This window comes from Hemitrygon akajei, chromosome 1 (assembly GCF_048418815.1).
Source record: "Hemitrygon akajei chromosome 1, sHemAka1.3, whole genome shotgun sequence".
Classification (NCBI taxonomy): domain Eukaryota; kingdom Metazoa; phylum Chordata; class Chondrichthyes; order Myliobatiformes; family Dasyatidae; genus Hemitrygon; species Hemitrygon akajei.
The window spans coordinates 36,680,169-36,699,881 of NC_133124.1; the positions used below are offsets into that span (position 1 = coordinate 36,680,169).

At 40.9% G+C, this 19,713-nt stretch overlaps 1 protein-coding gene across 1 annotated transcript in view; it reads left to right on the top strand.

Annotated features, from left to right (window-relative positions):
• The window catches only part of cops5 (COP9 signalosome subunit 5), a 39,303-nt gene extending 19,918 nt beyond the window's left edge, over positions 1 to 19,385 (top strand). The window contains exons 3-8 of the mRNA XM_073041105.1: positions 7,332 to 7,460; positions 9,458 to 9,523; positions 16,241 to 16,326; positions 17,202 to 17,313; positions 18,373 to 18,521; positions 18,935 to 19,385. Coding sequence (XP_072897206.1) covers positions 7,332 to 7,460; positions 9,458 to 9,523; positions 16,241 to 16,326; positions 17,202 to 17,313; positions 18,373 to 18,521; positions 18,935 to 19,025 — 633 coding nt within the window. The 3' untranslated portion in view covers positions 19,026 to 19,385. The remainder of the gene's footprint in view (positions 1 to 7,331; positions 7,461 to 9,457; positions 9,524 to 16,240; positions 16,327 to 17,201; positions 17,314 to 18,372; positions 18,522 to 18,934) is intronic.
• The last annotated feature ends 328 nt before the right edge of the window (positions 19,386 to 19,713 follow it).

Consider the following 19,713-nt stretch of genomic DNA (forward strand, 5'->3'; position numbering starts at 1 on the left):
TTTGGGTATTTTTTTCTCAATAAATAAATGAACAAGTATAATGTTTTGTGTTTATTTAATTGGGTTCTCTTTAGTTTTGGGACTTGGCTGAATATCTGATCTAATTTTAGGTCATGTTAAAATCTGTCTCGAGCCTTATAGGCTCATCAGGCCAGTGCTTATGCCAGTTTCCGTGGCGTGAAGCGACAGAGTACGAGACCCAACCCCCCCCCCGGATAGGATGCCAGTCTATTGCGAGGTTAACCCTCAGCATTTTACTGGTACCCATTTTCAGCTGGGTGGACTGGAGCAGTGTGTGGTTAAGTGCCTTGCTCAAGGACACAACATGTTGCCTTGGTTGGGGCTCGAACTCACGACTTTCAGACCGCTAGTCCCAACACCTTAACCACTTGGCCACATTTTAGGTCATATTTATGCAAAAATAGAGACATTTCTACAGGATTCACAAACATTCTTGCACGACTGTAGATATTAAAGAACATAGAGCAGTAAAACACAGGAACAGACACTTCAGCCCACAATGTTGTGCGGAACCAATTAAATTAATAATCAAATGGCCAACGAAGTTCTTCTGCCATCACAATGTCCATATCCTTCCATTTTCCTCACATTCATATGCCTATCTAAATGTCTCTTAGAAGTCCCTAATGTATCTGCCTCTATCACCACACCATGCGTTATATTCCAGAAATCAACCCCTCTCTTTGTGGGGGGGGGGGGGGGGAGAGAAAAATTGCCCCTCACATCTCCTTTGAAATTACCCCCATTACCTTAAATGTATGCCCTCTGGTATTAGAAATTTCAACCCTGGGGAAAAAGATCCTGTCTGTCTACTCTAACCATGCCTCTCATTTTTTGTCCAACCTCTTGTTATTGCACATGCCCTCTAATCCAGGCAACACTGTGGTAAACTTCCTCTGCATCCTCTTCAGAGTCTCAATATCCTTTCTTTAATAGTGACCAAAACTGTATGCCATATTCCAGATGCAGCCCAACCAGAGTTTTATAAAGCTGCAACATAACTTCCTGACTTTTGAACTCAATGCCTTGATGAATAAAGGTAAGCATGCCGTATGCCTTAACCATCCTATCAAACAGTGAGGCTATGAACTTGGATTCCAAGATCCCTCTGCTCATTAACACTATGAAGGGTCTTACCCTTAATGTACTGTCTCTTTTGCATTTGACCTACCAAAATACAATATTTCACATTTAGCTGGGTTAATCTCCATCTGACATTTCTTTGCCCATATCTGCAACTGTAACCACATTGCAGCCATTTCTATATCGTGCAGTATTCTTTGCCAACTTGTACGCTGTTCATACCACTAATATTCATGTTATCTGCAAGCTTATAAAACCACCCATCTACATTTTCATACAGATCTTTTATGATTTATATATTTCTATCATAAACAGCAGAGATCTCAGTACCAATCACTGCTGAACACTGCTAATCACAGACTTCCAGCCTGAATCATGTCCCTTCAATCACTACGCACCGTTTGTTTTCTATGGACAAACCAGTTCTGAATATATATGGCCAATTTACGATGCATCCCGTAGATCTTAACCTTCTGGATGAGCCTTCCATGAGGGATCTTGTAAACAGTTTACAAAAAAATCCATGTAGATAACATCGACAGCTCAGCCTTCATTAATCACCCTCATCAAAAAATCAATTTAGTAAGACACTATATGCTCAGCTACTAGCCATTCTAGCTCTCCCTAATTAGGCTATGGTTTTCCCATGCTCAAAAATCCAATCCCTAAGAATTGTCTCCAGTAGCTTCCCTACCACTGACATGAGACACTCTGATACAGGATTATCATAAAACCATAAGACATAGCAGCAGAATTAGGCCATCTGGCTTATCACGTCTGCTCCACCATTCAATCATGGCTGATCCATTTTTAAAAAATCTCCTCAACCCCAGTTCCTGGCCTTCTCCCTGTAACCTTTGATGCCATGTCCAATCAAGAACCTATCAGCCTCTACCTTAAATACACCCAACGACCTGGCCTCCACAGCTGCATGTGGCAGCAAATACCACAAATTCACCACCCTTTGGCTAAAAAAATTCTTCGCATCTCTGTTTTGAAAGGGTGCTGCTCTATCCTAAGGCTGTGCCCTCTTGTCCTAGACTCTCCCACCATGGGAAACATCCTTTCCACATTTACTCTTTCCAAACCTTTCAACATTCGAAAGGTTTCAATGAGATCCCCCCTCATCTTTCTGACTTCCAGTGAGTACAGACCCAGAGCCATCAAACATTTCTCTTATGATAACCGTTTGTACCTGGAATCATCCTTGTGAACATCCTCTGGACCATCTCCAATGCCAGAACATCCTTTCTAATATGAGGGGTCCAAAACTGTTCGCAGTACTCAAGGTGAGGCCTCACCAATACCTTATAAAGCCTCAGCATCACATCCTTGCTCTTGTATTCTAGACCTCTTGAATTCGCCTTCCTCACCACCAACTCAACCTGCATGTTAGTCTTCCAGAGTGTTCTGCACAAGGACTCCCAAATCCCTTTGCATCTCAGAGTTTTGGATTTTCTCCCCACTTAGAAAAAAGTGTGCATATTTATTTCTAACCCAAAGTGCATGACCATGCATCCCCTTTACCTATCCTTTATTTCCTCAAAGAATTCCACCAGGCTCGTCAGGCAGAATTTTCCCTGAAGGAACCATGCTGACTTTGTCCTATCTTGTCGTGTGGCACCAACTACTCCATCATCTCATCTGTAACAATTGACTCTAACGTCTTCCCAACCACTGAGGTCAGGCTAACTGGTCTATAATTTCCTTTCTGCTGCCTTCCTCCTTTCTTAAAGAGTGGAGTAACATTTGCAATTTTCCAGTTTCTGGCACCATGCCAGAGTCCAATGATTTTTTTTTGAAAGATCATTTCTAATGCCACCACAATCTCTAATGCTATCTCTTTCAGAACCCTAGGGTGCAGTTCCTCTGGTCTGGGTGACTTAAGTACCTTTAGGTATTTCAGCTTTTTGAGCACCTTCTCTCTTGTAATAGTAACTGTACCCACTTCTCTTCCTTCACACACTACAACATCAGGCATTCTGCTAGTGTCTTCCACAGTGAAGACTGATGCAAAATACTCATTTAGTTCATCAGCCATCTCCGTGTCCCCTGTCATTATTGGTCCTGCTTCATTTTCTAGCGGTCCTATATCCACTCTCATTTCTCTTTTTAACATTCTTGAAAAAGCTTTTACTATCCACTTTGATATTATTTGCTAGCTTGCTTTCATATTTCATCTTTTCCCTTCTAATGATTTTTTTAGTTGCTCTCTGTAGGTTTTATAAAAACTTCCCAATCCTCTATCTTCCCATTAATTTTTGCTTTGTTGTATGCCCTTTCTTTTGCTTTTACAATAATTTTGACTTCCCTTGTCAGCCACGATTGTACCATTTTACCATTTGAGTATTTCTTCATTTTTGGAATACACATGTCCTGCACCTTCCTCATTTTTCCCAGAAACACTCGCCATTGCTGCTGTGCTGACATCCCTGCCAGCAGCTCCTTCCAATTTACTTTGGCCAACTCCTATCTCATACCACTGTAATTTCCCTTACTCCACTGAAATACTGCACATCAGACTTTACTTCCTCCCTATAATCATTATGTGATCACTGGTTCCTAAGGGTTCTTTTACTTTAAGCCCCTTAATCGCCTCCAGTTCATTACATAACACCTAATCCAGTATAGCTGATCCCTGGTAGGCTCAACGACAAACTGCTCTAAAAAGCTATCTCTTAGGCATTCAACAAACTCACTCTCTTGAGATCCATTACCAACCTGATTTTCCCCAATCGACCTGCATGTTATAATCTCCCATGACTACCGTAACATTGCCCTTTTGACACACCTTTTCTATTTCCTGTTGTAACCTGTGGTCCACCTCCCAGCCACTGTTGGGAGGCCTGTATATAACTGCCATCAACATCCTTTTACCCTTACAGTTTCTTAATTCAACCCACAAGGATTCAATATCTTCTGATCCTATGTCACATCTTTCCACTGATTTGATGCCATTCTTTACCAGTAGAGTCACACCACCCCTTCTGCCTACCTTCCTATCCCTCCAATGTAGAGTGTAACCTTGGACATTCTAGCCACAATATCATATCTGGCAATCTGTAATATTGCAACAAGATCATCCACCTTATTTCTTGTACTGACTCTGCAAAGAGTGGTTGTAGACGGGTTATATTCTGCATGGAGGCCGGTGACCAGTGGTGTGCCTCAGGGATCTGTTCTGGGACACCTACTCTTTGTGATTTTTATAAATGACCTGGATGAGGAAGTGGAGGGATGGGTTAGTAAATTTGCTGATGACACAAAGGTTGGGTGTATTGTGAATAGTGTGGAGGGCTGTCAGAGGTTACAATGGGATATTGATAGGATGCAAAACTGGGCTAAGAAGTGGCAGATGGAGTTCAACCCAGATAAGTGTGAGGTGGCTCATTTTGGTAGGCCAAATATGATGGCAGAATATAGTATTAATGGTAAGACTCTTGGCAGTGTGGAGGATCAGAAGGATCTTGAGGTCCGAGTCCATAGGACACTCAAAGCTGCTACGCAGGTTGATTCTGTGGTTAAGAAGGCATACAGTGCATTGGCCTTCATCAATCGTGGAATTGAGTTTGAGCCGCGAAGTAATGTTGCAGCTGTATAGGATTCTGGTCAGACCCCACTTGGAGTACTGTGCTCATTCTGGTCGCCTCACTACAGGAAGGATGTGGAAACCATAGAAAGGGTGCAGAGGAGATTTACAAGGATGTTGCCTGGATTGGGGAGCATGCCTTATGAGAATAGGTTGAGTGAACTCGGCCTTTTCTCCTTGGAGTGATGGAGGATGAGAGGTGACCTGATAGAGGTGTATAAGATGATGAGAGGCATTGGTCGTGTGGATAGTTCGAGGCTTTTCCCCAGGCCTGAAATGGCTAGCACAAGAGGGCATAGTTTTAAGGTGCTTGGAAGCAGGTACAGAGGAGATGTCAGGTGTAAGTTTTTTACGCAGAGAGTGGTGAGTGCGTGGAATGGGCTGCTGGCGGCGGCGGTGGAGGTGGCAACGATAGGGTCTTTTAAGAGAATCCTGGATGTCTACATGGAGCTTAGAAAAATAGAGGACTATTGGTAAAGCCTAGGTAGTTCTAAGGTAGGGACATGATTGGCACAGCTTTGTGGGCAGAAGGGCCTGTATTGTGTTGTATGTTTTTCCATGTTTCTGTGATCCAGCTGGAATTTTAAGGGTCAGATTAGTTTGCCCTTCATTTTTTTCATCTTGCTGCAAGATAGAAAACATGCATTTGGTCAGCAGGTGGCACTATTGCTGCTGATAGGTCATGAACAAAAGTTGGTTTTGAAGCATCTTCTATGAAAGGTTAGTGTTATTGGACCTCTTTAAAATTAAGTGTTATGAAGAACTATGAGTAATATAATCTAGGATTACTCCTATTACTTTTATATTTAACATGTGATATTTTAGAAAAAGAAGTGGTTTGAAACTGATCCTTCCTATTTTCAGGTAGTTAACTGTAATAAATCCAAGAATAAATTACCATAGGCTGCAAATATTAGATAAATTCCATCACACAACTAATCTCTGCTTTAAACTTGCTATTATCAAAATTTACTACTTAAAATATTGATGAAAATAACATGCACATGTATTTTAATACATCGGTACAAATAAAATTATTTTTCAAAAAGTTAGTCACATTTGTAAAGAGACAAATCCACTTATTTGTTCATTATGGCCAATCAGGAGCACTTTTGAGCTTCTGGCTTATGATACATCAAGTATTCATCCAGTAACTTGTAAATGCATTGTGGGTTTTTACCTCACTTACCCCAATGGGTAGTTAATTTCAGATGTTGCACCCCCTCCCCCCACCACCATTGTTTAAGTGAAACAATTTTCTTCACTTTTTATCGTCCAATTCCAATGAAGCTTGTCACTAAAGTATTACCAAGGTCTTTTTGTAGTAGTGTAAAATCTTTTGATTCAAATCTGAATGTTTTCAGATTTGCATGTCCTCAAAAAATTACTACCATCCTTCAGCAGTTAATTGATCACATTCCACACCGTGTATTTTTGTAAATCAGTTCACCACAGACCTCATCCTAGTGCACACTCGGGTCAAATAAGATTGTGATTCAATGTTTTGGACAAGTACCTCCAACACCATAGTTGAAGAGTTGCTCTATTTCCACTGGCAGAATGGATGAGCCAATATCTGTGCCTTTGCATGTGCCAAAAACCCCAATTAGGGTTTCTAATCATGTTCAATGAGCTCTATTCAATGCACAACATGATCCACCACAAGCACTTTACTCCAGATTGTGTCACAGCAGGTGAGTTACAGGAGAACAGAGAAAATACTCCATTCCAGTCTGTGCTATAGAGATGCTGGGCAGTGCAGACTTTGACAATATCCGAGCGAGAATGGTAGGCGTTAGGTTATTGTTGGTCGATGAGGCTACTGTTGCAATAACAATCTGGGTGTTTGCCACCTTGAACCCATCCAGGAAACCTTGAAGCCACCGTGCTATCCTGTTAAGCACCACCCTCATTAAAGTCACATAACCTGGGAGCAGGCCCTTCAGCCCACTGTCCACCTAGATCATCATGATCATATTTATGATGATCCTATTTTATTCATCTGTTTCCATCATAGGGAAGCAGTTGGCATAACACTATTACTGTGCCAGCAACCCAGGTTTAATTCTGCTGCTGCCTGTGAGGAGTTTGTATATTCTCTTCGCAGCCGCGTGAGTTTCCTCCCATAATTCAGGGACATGCAGGTTAATAGTTTATTTGGTCACTTGACTGTAGTTGGCAGCACGGCTCATTGAGCAAGAAAGGCCTGTTACTGGGTTATATATCTAAATAAATTGGATGTTTCAAGACAACCCTGGGAGGAACAACAAAGGTAACGTTATTACCAGTTCATTTGAATCACTTGGCAAAGACCACAGACGCCTCTGGGAAGGTGCCCAGTGTTTCAAGTCTCACTGGAAGCTTGCAGTGGCAGAGCAATAAGAGCACAACCACCCAAAGAATCCAGTCGCCTGCTCTGTTAAAGTCCACCCTTATCACCTGTACTCCTGCATTAATAATTTTTGAAACCACCAAGAGCAGAATCCTATTTGCTGCAGATGCTAACTCTCTTGCTATTTCTGGCACATTGAAATTTTAAACAGAAATTTTGTTTTATTTTGTGCTTATAAATTGAAATTTAAATTTAGTTCTTTACATAATTGTGTGCTTATTTAAATTTATTTTGCATCTTCTCTAGGTAGGACGTCTTGAAAATGCAATTGGTTGGTATCACAGTCATCCAGGTTATGGATGTTGGCTTTCAGGAATTGATGTTAGCACACAGATGTTAAATCAACAGTTCCAGGAACCATTTGTAGCCGTGGTGGTATGTATCTTACATCTACATCTGACTGTATATATATCTGCATAATATGGAGTGACAGTCAAAATGCTGGAGAAACTCAGCAGGTCAGGCAGCATCTATGGAGAGGAAAAACAGTTGATTTTTTGGGCTGAGACCCTTCATCAGCACTGGAAAGGAAGGGGGTGGAAGGAATACAAGCTGGCATGTGATAGATGAGGGGCAAGGTGGTGTGGGGGGGGGATAAAGTAAGAAGCTAGGAGATGATAGGTTGAAGATGTAAAAGGCTGAAGAAGGAATTTGATAAGAGAGGAGAGTGGAAAATGAGAGAAAGGGAAGAAGGAGGGATATCAGAGGGATGTGTGGGCAGATGAGGAGAAGAGAAGGGGGTGAGAGGGGGATCCAGAATGGGGAATGTTCCAAGAAAGATGTGGAGGTGTGAGAAATTGCTGGACGTTAGAGAAATCAATGTTTATACCATCAGGTTGGAGGCTGCTCAGATGGAGATTATGTGCATTATGTCCTTTTTTTAATTCAAAGTTTCTTGGGGTATGTAAATTCTCACCTTGCAGTTTCTTTAGTTTGCAATATAAATTGTCAAACAGAATTTTTGAAATTGTTCAAATGATATCAGCTTCATTCTTCATTGATATTTCAAGTTAAAGAAATCTTAGCTCAAAAAAGTTGTTGGCCCATTCCTTGCTTTTTCATATAACCCACTGGTTATTCTTTCTGATTATTTTTGATTTTTTTCTCTCTTCTATCCCTCTTGTACACTTTAGAAGTGGGAATTTCTTGTTTTCGGTTACTGACCTTTTTTGTTTTCAGTGTACAGGCAGTCCGGGGGTTATGTACGAGTTCCGTTCCTGAGTCCGTCTTTAAGTCGGAACAAGTACATCCGGTATTATTTAGCGTCAGTTAGGCAAACGTTTGTCTCAGTATATAGTATGTATTTTACCTTTCTATACATATAAAACACTTAAGAAATGTATGTATTCCAATAATTAAACCACTGCGTTGTTTAGTGATAATTGTAGCTTTCATCGGGGCAAGACCTTTCACATGCTCCATTATTCTCACTTTATCCGTTATCCTTTAAAATTGTTCCGATTGTTGACCGACTGTAACCTAATGCTTTTCCAATGACCGATGGCATTTCACCTCTTTCCAAATGCATTATTATTTCCACTTTATTTTCAATCACAATCACTTCCCGTCAATAGAACAGAAACACTGCGGGCGGCGGGTCCCGAGCTGTGCTGGCTCCCGAGGTCCGCTGGGTCCTAAGGACCACTGCACTGAATTTCCCCGCGTCCAAAAGTCCACTGCACTGAGACAGGTTAAATGGGACAAGTGGGGGCTGTGCTGGGTTTGGGTATTTGATCCTCCACAATATTCCACGTGGGAGTTTAAACTGGAGGTGACTTTTTTTTAATGAGGTCGAGTTGCGAGCTCGACATCAATCCGGCACGGATGGTACGGGAGTCACTGGATCGACATCAACCCAGCATGGGAGCGTTCTGTCACCAAATCGAACTCGGGAACCTCCATTCTCGAGCCCGGCGCTGATCTCACTGCGCCACCAGCCGACCGGAACGGGGTGGGGGGGGGGGCGTGGTCAGGGTGAGTCTTACTAAGAAAAATTTAAGCCAAATACAAAGTTAAACAGCCAACACAGTGTCAACAGCAAAAACTTAAAATGGCGGACAGCGTTCTCCTTCCTCGGTTCATAAGTACAAGTTGTCTGTAAGTCAGACATTCGTAACTCGAGGACTACCTGTAATAGATATTCAGCTCTTAAATACAGCCTTTCATAATTAGCATTGTCACATTTTGCCTTAATTGTGAAAAAGTGACTACATTTAACATGTGTATTGATAGTGTAATGGTTTGCATTGTTTGCTATTCCAGTGAATTATTTATGTACCAATTTGTGTGTGTGCATAAGCATTTCAGTAACTTTATTTTTAGTGCTTTGTTCAGAATATGTTTTTATTGAATATTACTTCCTTTTTTTAAAGATTGACCCTACAAGAACGATATCAGCTGGAAAAGTGAACCTAGGTGCTTTTAGGACATATCCAAAGGTAAATGTTCCTTTCTTTCCTTTCCTGCCCACTTTCTCCATTTTCTTTCTATCTGATTTACAGTGAAAAACTAGTCAGCCCCCACAACTATTTTCACATGTTACTGTCTCATTTGTAAATTTAAAATATAGTGAAGTAGGATTTTTGAGCTGAGATCAATGGTTCATTTTAATATCAGAGAATGATATTCTCTGTGGATATCATTCTGTGTGGAAGAGTGTGTACCCACAAAGACTTACTGTGCATTCCCAAACCAACAGCTGTGTATGAACCAGGAGGTACATCATCTGCTGAAGGCTAGATCTGTGGCATTCAAGTCTGGCAACCCAGACTTATACCAGAAAACCAGCTATGTTTTGTAGAGGGCTGTTTCAAGGGCGAAAAGACAATTTTGAACGAGGTTGGAGGCGACATCGGATGCACGGCAACTCTGGCAGGGTCTGCAAGACATTACTTCCTACAAAGTGAAACCCAATAGCATGAATGACAGCAATGCATCACTACCAGATGAACTCAACACCTCCTGTGCACGTTTTGAAAGGGAGAACACAACTACAGCTGTAACTACAGATGTTCCGGACCCGGAACATCTGTCAGTGAAGTGTCGTCCCTATTATCTGCCACGGGAATTCACCTCGATCATACTGATAGCGGTCTGCATTCCCCCCCAGGCGGAGGTGGAGTGTGCTGTGAATGCACTGTATGCCAACATCAGTGAACTTGAGACCAGGTATCTGGAGGCTTTGCTCATTACAGCCGGGGACTTTAACCAGGCCAACCTCAGAAAAGCGCTGCCAAAGTTATACCAACATGTCTCCTGCTCCACTAGAGGCCCGAATATACAAACCCCATTTCCAGAAAAGTTGAGATATTTTCCAAAATGCAATAAAAACAAAAATCTGTGATATGTTAACATGAATCTTTATTTAACTGACAAAAGTACAAAGAAAAGATTTTCAATAGTTTTACTGACCAACTTAATTGTATTTTGTAAATATACACAAATTTAGAATTTGATAGCTGCAACACACTCAACAAAAGTTGGGACAGAGTTAAAATAAGATTGAAAAGTGCACAGAATATTCAAGTAACACCGGTTTGGAAGACTCCACATTAAGCAGGCTAATTGGTAGCAGGTGAGGTATCATGACTGGGTATAAAAGTAGCGTCCATCAAAGGCTCAGTCTTTGCAAGCAAGGATGGGTCGTGGCTCACCCCTTTGTGCCAAAATTCGTGAGAGAATTGTTAGTCAGTTCAAAAGGAACATTTCCCAATGCAAGATTGCAGAGAATTTAGGTCTTTCTACATCTACAGTACATAATATTGTGAAAAGATTCAGAGAATTCAGAGACATCTCAGTGCGTAAAGGGCAAGGTCAGAAACCACTGTTGAATACGCGTGATCTTCGAGCCCTCAGGCAGCACTGCCTAAGAAACCGTCATGCTACTGTGACAATTATAGCCACCTGGGCTCAGGAGTACTTTGGAAAACCATTGTCACTTAACACAGTCCGTTGCTGCATCCAGAAATGCAACTTGAAACTGTATTACGCAAGGAGGAAGCCATACATCAACTCTATGCAGAAACGCCGGCGAGTTCTCTGGGCCCGAACTCATCTCAGATGGACCGAAAGACTGTGGAACCATGTGCTGTTGTCAGATGAGTCCACATTTCAGCTAGTTTTCGGAAAAAACAGGCGTCGAGTTCTCCGTGTCAAAGATGAAAACGACCATCCTGATTGTTATCAGCGAAAGGTGCAAAAGCCAGCATCTATGATGGTATGGGGGTGCATCAGTGCCCACGGCATGGGTGAGTTGCATGTATATGAAGGTACCATTGACTCTGAGGTGTATATTAGGATTTTAGAGAGACATATGTTGCCATCAAGGCGACGTCTCTTCCCGGGACGTCCATGCTTATTTCAGCAGGACAATGCCAGACCACATTCTGCACGGGCTACAGCAGCGTGGCTTTGTAGACACAGAGTGCGTGTGCTTGACTGGCCTGCTGCCAGTCCAGATCTATCTCCTATTGAAAATGTATGGCGCATCATGAAGAGGAGAATCAGACAACAGAGACCACGGACTGTTGAGCAGCTGAAGTCTTATATCAAGCAAGAATGGACAAAATTTCCAATTGTATATTCACAAAATACAATTAAGTTGGTCAGTAAAACTATTGAAAATCTTTTCTTTGTACTTTTGTCAGTTAAATAAAGGTTCACGTGAATTAACATATCACAGATTTTTGATCTTACTGCATTTTGGAAAATATCCCAACTTTTCTGGAAATGGGGTTTGTACTTGACCACTGCTACACAGCAGTCAAGGATGCCTATTGTTCCATCCCACGACCTCACTTCAGAAAATCGGACCATCCTCCTCCTCCCGGCTTACAAACAGAAACTGAAGCGGGAGGTCACGGTGTCAAAAGTGGTGTTGCGTTGGACAGAGGAAACGGATAAGGTCCTCCATGACTGCTTTGAATCGGTGGATTGGTTAGTATTCAAGGACTCGGCAGCTAACCTCAATGAGTATGCCTCAGCTGTCACAAACTTTATCTGGAAATGCACAGTGGACTGTGTGTTTCGCAAGACGATCCGGGTATTCCCTAACCAGAAACCTTGGATGAATTATGAGGTCCAGTCCCTTTTGAAGGCTAGAGCTGTGGCTTTTAGGTCCGGGGATACCAGTTGCTACACGGAATCCACGCATGAACTCCAGAAAGCCATTAAGGGTGCCAAGACGCAATATCGAGCCAAGTTGGAAGCCCAGGCTAACTAGAGGGATGCCAGTAGACTATGGCAGGGTCTAAATGAGATCACTGGGGACAAAGAAAAGGCTGGGAATATCAATAACTGTAGCGCTTCTCTTCCTGACGAACTTAATGTATTCTACGCAAGTTTCGAACAGAAGAAGAGCATCCCGCCCCCTCCAGATGAACCTGACCTGGTGGCATCGAGATTCATCGTCACCAAGGAAGATGTTAGAAGAGCCTTCCTGAAGATAAATCCAAGGAAGGCGATGGGCCCAGATGGCGTCCCGGGACGGGTTCTCCGGGACTGTGCAAGCGAGCTAACTGGAGTGTTTGCTGACATCTTCAACTACTCCCTGCTTCAGTCTAAGATCCCCTCGTGTTTTAAGAAGGCAACAATAATCCCAGTGCCGAAGAAAAGCAAGGTGGCATGCCTGAATGACTATCGACCTGTGGCTCTGATGTCAATTGCTAATGAAGTGCTTCGAGTGATTGGTTATGGCACACGTCAACCATAGCCTACCGGTCAACCTCAACGCTTTGCAATTCGCCTACCAGAGCAACAGGTCAACGGCAGATGCCATCTCTCTGGCACTACATTCCTCCTTAGAACACCTGGAGAATAAAGGCACATATGTAAGGTTCCTTTTCATTGACTACAGCTCTGTCTTTAATACCATCATTCCAAATAAACTGATTCCTAAGCTCTGGAACCTGGGTCTTAGCACTCAGATCTGCAGCTGGATCTTCAACCTCCTCACAGATAGGACCCAGGCTGTAAAAATAGGGGACAAGCTCTCCTGTACAATCACTCTGAGCACCGGTGCCCCACAAGACTGTGTACTCAGCCCCCTGCTGTACTCACTGTACACCCATGATTGTGTAGCCAAGTTTCCATCGAACTCAATATATAAGTTTGCTGATGACACCACAATTGTAGGCCGTATCTTGGGTAATGATAAGTCTGAGTACAGAGAGGAAATTAAGAACCTGGTGGCATGGTGCAAAGACAATAACCTATCCCTCAACGTCAGCAAGACAAAGGAATTGGTTGTTGACTTCAGAAGGAGTAGCGGACCGCACAACCCCATCTACATCGGTGGTGCACAGGTGGAACAGGTCAAAAGCTTGAAGTTCCTTGGGGTGAATATCACAAATGACCTGCCTTGGTCTAACCAAGCAGAGTCCGCTGCCAAGAAGGCCCACCAGTGCCTTTACTTCCTGAGAAAGCTGAAGAAGTTTGGCCTGTCCCCTAAAACCCTCACTAATTTTTATAAATGCACCATAGAAAGCATTCTTAGGGTGCATCACAACCTGGTATGGAAGTTGTCCTGTCCAAGACTGGAAGAAGCTGTAGAAGATCATGAACATAGCCCAGCACATCACACAAACCTATCTTCCATCCTTGGACTCACTTTACACCGCACGCTGTTGGAGCAGTGCTGCCAGGATAATCAAGGACACGACCCACCCAGCCAACTACGTCTGTCTAATGGAACCACTCCTTTCTAAATGTTTTGCTATTTCTTCCTTAATGACAGCTTCAAGCATTTTCCCGACTACAGATGTTAAGCTATCTGGCCTAGAGTTGCTCATCTTTTGCTTACATCCTTTTTTAAAAAATGGCGTGACATTTGCTATCTTCCAATCTGCCAGGACCTGCCCAGAGTCTAGAGAGTTTTGATAAATGATTACCAATGCGTCTATTATAACCTCTGCCAATTCCTTCAGCACCCTGAGATGCAACCCATCAGGTCCAGGGGACTTATCTACCTTCATGCCCTCTAGTTTGCTCATCACCATCTCTTTAGTGACAGTGATTTTATCGAAGTCCTTACCTCCCATTTTGTCTATAGCATCCTTCTTTGGCATAGTAGTTGTCTCCTCCACCATGAAGACTGATACAAAATAGTCGTTCATTGTCTCAGCCATTTCGCTATCACCCAATATCAATTTCCCCTTATCTTCCAAGGAACCTACATTGACTTTAGCCACCCTCTTCCACTTTATATATTTATAAAAACTTTTGCTATCTGCTTTTATATTTTGTGCTAATTTACTTTCATATTCTGTCTTCCCTTTCCTTATTTCTTGTTTAGTTGTTCTCTGTTGCTTTTTAGTTTTCCCAATCCTCCAGTCTTCCACTACTCTTAGCGACTCTTTTATTTCCGTAGTTATCCAAGGCTTGCTCTCCCCACACTTACTGTCCTTATTTTTGACTGGAATATACTTTTGTTGAGCACTGTGAAAAATCTCTGAAAGTATTCCACTGTTCCTCAACTGTCCTACCAAATAGCCTGTGCTCCCAATTTACATTATTCAACTCCTCCTCCATCCCGTTGTAGTCTCCCTTGTTCAAGCATAATACACTAGTTTTAGATCTAACTATTTCATCCTTCATCTGAATGCGAAATTCAGTCATACTATGATCACTCTTTCCAAGAGGATCCCTGACTACAAGATCGTTAATCTTACCTGTCTCATTGCACAGGACTAGATCTAAGGTAGTATTTTCCCTTGTAGATTCACTAACATGCTGCTCAAGAAAGCCATCATAGTTGCATTCTATGAAGTCCTCCTCAAGACGTCCTTGACCAACCTGATTCACCCAATCTATGTGGAAGTTAAAATCCCCCATGATAACTGCCGTTCCGTTCTTACAAGCCTCAGTTATTTCTTGGTTAATTGCCTCTGCCACTGCAATATTTTATTAGGAGGCCTATAGACAACACCCAGCAGTGATTTTCTTTCCCATTACTATTCTTAATCTCTACCCAGATGTACTCAAAATTCTGCTCCATAGATCTTATACTGTCTCTCACAATCGCCCTGATCTCATCCCTAATCAAGAGCGCCACCCCACCTCCTCTGCCTTCCTGTCTATCCTTCCGTATTACCTGATACCCTTGGATATTTAATTCCCAGTCGTCTCCAGCTTGCAATCAGATGAAAGAAAGAATAACAATAAATAAATAAGAGCATGAGATGGAGTTCTTGAAAGTGAGTGCATAAGTTGTGGGAACAGTTCAGTGATGTTGATAAAGTTACTCCCTCTGGTTCAACAGCTTGATGGTTCAGGGTTAATAACTGTTCCCAGGTGTGGGTCCTTCGGCTCCTGTATCTTCCTGATGGCAGTAGCCAAAAAAGAGCATGGCCTGGATGATGGGGTTCCTTGATGGTGGATTCTGCTTTCCTGTAACAGCGTTCCATGTAGATGTGCTCAATGGTGGGGAGGGTTTTATCTGTGTAAGACTGGGCTGTATCTATTGTAGGCTTTTTTGGCTTTTCCATATAAGGGCATTGGTGTTCTCATACCTGGCCGTGATGCAACCAATCAATATATTGTCTGCACCACACATGCATAGAAGTTTGTAAAAGTTTTAGATGACATGTCAAATCTTCACCAACTCCTAAGAAAGTAGAGGTACTGCCGAGCTTTCTTCATAATGGCACTTGCATGCTAGACTTAGGGACAGATAAGCTGAAATGATGACACCAAGGGATGTAAAGTTGCTGACTGTTTCCACCTCTGATCCCCCAATGATAACTGGCTCGTGGAGCTCTGGTTTCCTCCTGCTGGTCAATAACCAGCTCCTTGGTCTTCTGATATTGAGTAAGGGTGGCACCTCTCAGCGAGATTTTCACTCTCCCTCCTATATGCTGATTCGTCACCACCTTCGATTCAGCCAACAATAGTAGTGTTGTCAACAAATTTAAATATGGGATTGGAGCTGTGCTTGGCTTCACAGTCATATGTATAAAGCAAGGAGAGCAGGGGACAAAGGACACAGCTTTGTGGTGCACGTGTGCCAATGGAGATTGTTGGCAATCTGAACTAGTTGCTAGAATTTGTTTAAATGAGACACTAGATGTTATTGTTCAGTTCCATTTTTTGTGCGAAAGAAAATAAATTTTTAAAAAGATGCCTAAAATATCTTGAAAATATTTCTTAATTTAATGCAGGGTTATAAACCACCTGATGAAGGTCCTTCAGAGTATCAAACTATTCCACTTAACAAAATAGAGGATTTTGGTGTACACTGCAAACAGTAAGTAACAACCTGTGAAGTGATTGTCATCAGTGCATTTGTTTCTCAATAATATGTTGAATTTATTTGACTCTCATTTCCTTTAAAAGTATTATATTTTAATCTGACTCATTGTAGCTAAGATCCTACAGAGTACATTTTTAAAATTAATTTCTTTGAGACTTGTAACTCATTTATTGCCCATCTCTAACTGCTCTTGAAAAGTGTGTCTTGCATAGCCATTCCAGGGAGAATCATTTGTATCAATCATATTGAGTAAGAGGATATGTTGATCTCTGCATGGGAAATGACATCTGGACACTGGATTTTGCAGGAGCAGAATAACATTTTTATTTTAAGGCTTTCTGGTTCTTAAGTTTATGACTATCTTTATCTAGTGGAACATAATCTCAAGGAAATAACTAAGTAAATCATAAAAATCTTCACATTTTAGAGTTTGACTATCATTTTTATAATATATTTGGATTCGTTTAAAATAGCTAAATGGTAAAACATTGGAAATTTGGGAATTAAAATTGATTAGATTACAAATGCCCCTGAAATACAGATTGAGTATCAGGAGCTACTGAGGTACTATAGCTTTGGATACCATTGTGTAACCATTTAAATTTTAAAAGTGAACATGGTAATTTATAAGGAAAGTGTAAGGCGATGTAAGATTTTTATCATTAATCTATGTGCTCACACTTCAAAACCTTATTACTTCTCATATTTATGTCAATAGTTAACCATTATAAATTCCTATCTCCTAATTATGAAACTGATCTTTAATTGGGGCCTTGCAAACTGAGGGATTTTATTAAAGAAGTGGCACTGAAATTAAACCTTGTGGCTGAAATATTTTGGATTTGTGCTAAAGAATAATTTTTCTTTAGGTATTATGCTCTTGAAGTTACTTATTTTAAATCATCACTGGATCGTAAACTACTTGAACTTCTGTGGAACAAATATTGGGTGAACACGCTCAGTTCTTCAAGTCTACTCACAGTGAGTTTTCTTTGCTTATGATCTGATTCATTTTTGAAATTGTGGCAAAGCTAGTGTGAAAATATATTCTACTCCTTTAACAGTATAATATTTCCTAACTTCACCACTTTCAGAAATCTTGTTTATCTACAAATTACTTTTGATCTAAATGCAACTTGGATGTGCAACTTTGGCATGCACATACTGCCTTCAAGAACTGGAACAATGTTGTTTTGTGTTGTGCCTGAAACCAAGTTCATAGTATCAGTACTACCAGAAATTGAAGTAGGCTTCAACTCAATTTTGGGGTAGGAGTGAAAATCATTAGAGGTTTGTTCCTCTGTCCCAATTAGATCAGTTTTTTTTGCACAAAGCTGAAGCTGTTGTATCTATAGGTTTGGTTTAATAAACGTATTGTTGTTTCCTCATTGTTGCTATGTCTATAATTTGTGAAATGAATTTTACTTATCCTGAAGAGATTTGGAATTTTTAATATTATTAATGTTCATTAAGAATACCATTCAATGAATGTTATTAGTGTTGTTTGCAAAAATTAAGATGAAAGGTGTACATAATGAAAGGATGTGGGATACTTGAACCATGTGGGGTACTTCTATCATACACTCATTTTGAAGTCATTAATTCATACAAAATTGGAGAGACTGTAGAAGCTGGAAAACTAGATCAGCACACACAGAATGCTGGAGGAACTCAGCAGAACTCGTCTATCACCTGCCATCTCCTGCTGTTCCTTCTCCCCCGGCCTTATTCTTTTTTTAAAAATTCTGGCTCTGCACCCTTCCTTTCTAGTCCTACCGAAGGGTCTCAGCCTGAAATGTTGGCTGTTCATTTTCCTCCGTAGATGATGCCTGACTTCCCTCATTGCTCCAGCATTTTGTATGTGTTGATTATTCATTCATATGGTTATTTCTTATAAACAATTATGCAATTTCTACCAAAGAGAACTTACAAATTGATAATTTCTACATTGATTGGTATAGTGAATCATTTGAGTCTCTTTGCTCATTGTATTTTAGAAAAATCTTATTAATTATCTTGTGCCTGCACTTTTCACTGCAGAATGCTGATTACACCACAGGACAAGTTTTTGACTTATCTGAAAAGTTGGAACAGTCAGAAGCCCAGCTCGGTAGAGGTAGTTTTATGCTTGGTTTGGACACTCATGACAGAAAATCTGAGGACAAGTTGGCCAAAGCTACTCGAGATAGGTAATATCCTACGTCTAAACCCACCAAACCATTTGTATTTTCAGCTTGTGTATAACTTAATATTTTCTTCCAAAAGCCTGTGTGATTAAAACTGTAGAATTGAAATGTACTTCCTCCTTTGGGAGTGGGAGGGCATTTGAGTACTAATGTACATTTATTTTACAAGTGTAAACTTTGATTTTGTCAGGGAAGTCAGTAGAAGGAAAAAGGAAAAGAGAATAATGTAGATACTATTTTGCAGTAGTGGTTATTCAAACCCACATTTTCCTGGTAGGATGTGATTGCTCTGTCTTTTTACCTGTCTATGAAGTCCTTAGCCAATACTGGCATCTTCTGTGATCATCAACTTGTGTGGAACCAAACAAGATTTTACTATTTACAACTTACTCTATTTTACTTGTACTGTTTTTCAGCTGCAAGACTACCATAGAAGCCATACATGGTTTGATGTCTCAAGTAATTAAGGACAAACTTTTTAATCAGATCAATATACCTTCTGCATAAAGTACTGAAACCCATCAAAGGAAGCTTCAGTGGAATGTTCTTGTAATGCTTAAAGATACTCCAAATTCTTTAAATAGACAGAATCTATAATTGGTTCTCCAAGACACTGGAGACCTAATGTATTACTTTACAAACTATAGGCTGTTTTCTTAGCTTTCATTAGCCTGACTAGTAATTTTAACAAATATTGTCAAAATTTTGTAAAATGGCAGGTGTTAAACCACCTCAATTTGTTATGGCAAAATCCAGTATAGTCCAAAATAGGGCGGGTGGGTGCAATTGGAATATATTGATGGAGTTTCTCTAAGACAAATGAAGTGTGTTATTCATGTTATTAAATGATACTAATATTACCAGAGATTGCACTTTCATTTTGTTTTTTATTTTAATTACTTCAAAGTTCTTAGTGCTGAAACATATGCTGTTTTACAATTCACTCACTGAAATCTTCACACCACCTTGATATAGAGTTAATTAATGATACTTTTACTGTTTCCGTAGGCCTGTGTTCTCTTTCTAAGAGTAGTATCCCAGACGCATACTATATTTGGCATTTGCAAGTTCCTTCCAGACAGCTCATTTGTTTTTGGGTAATATCAATACAAACAAATTTGACTCCTAGGCTGGTTTGTTACTGAGTTTCTCATTGCAGTCTGAAGTACACTGATTGAAAAGATGGTGGAAATTG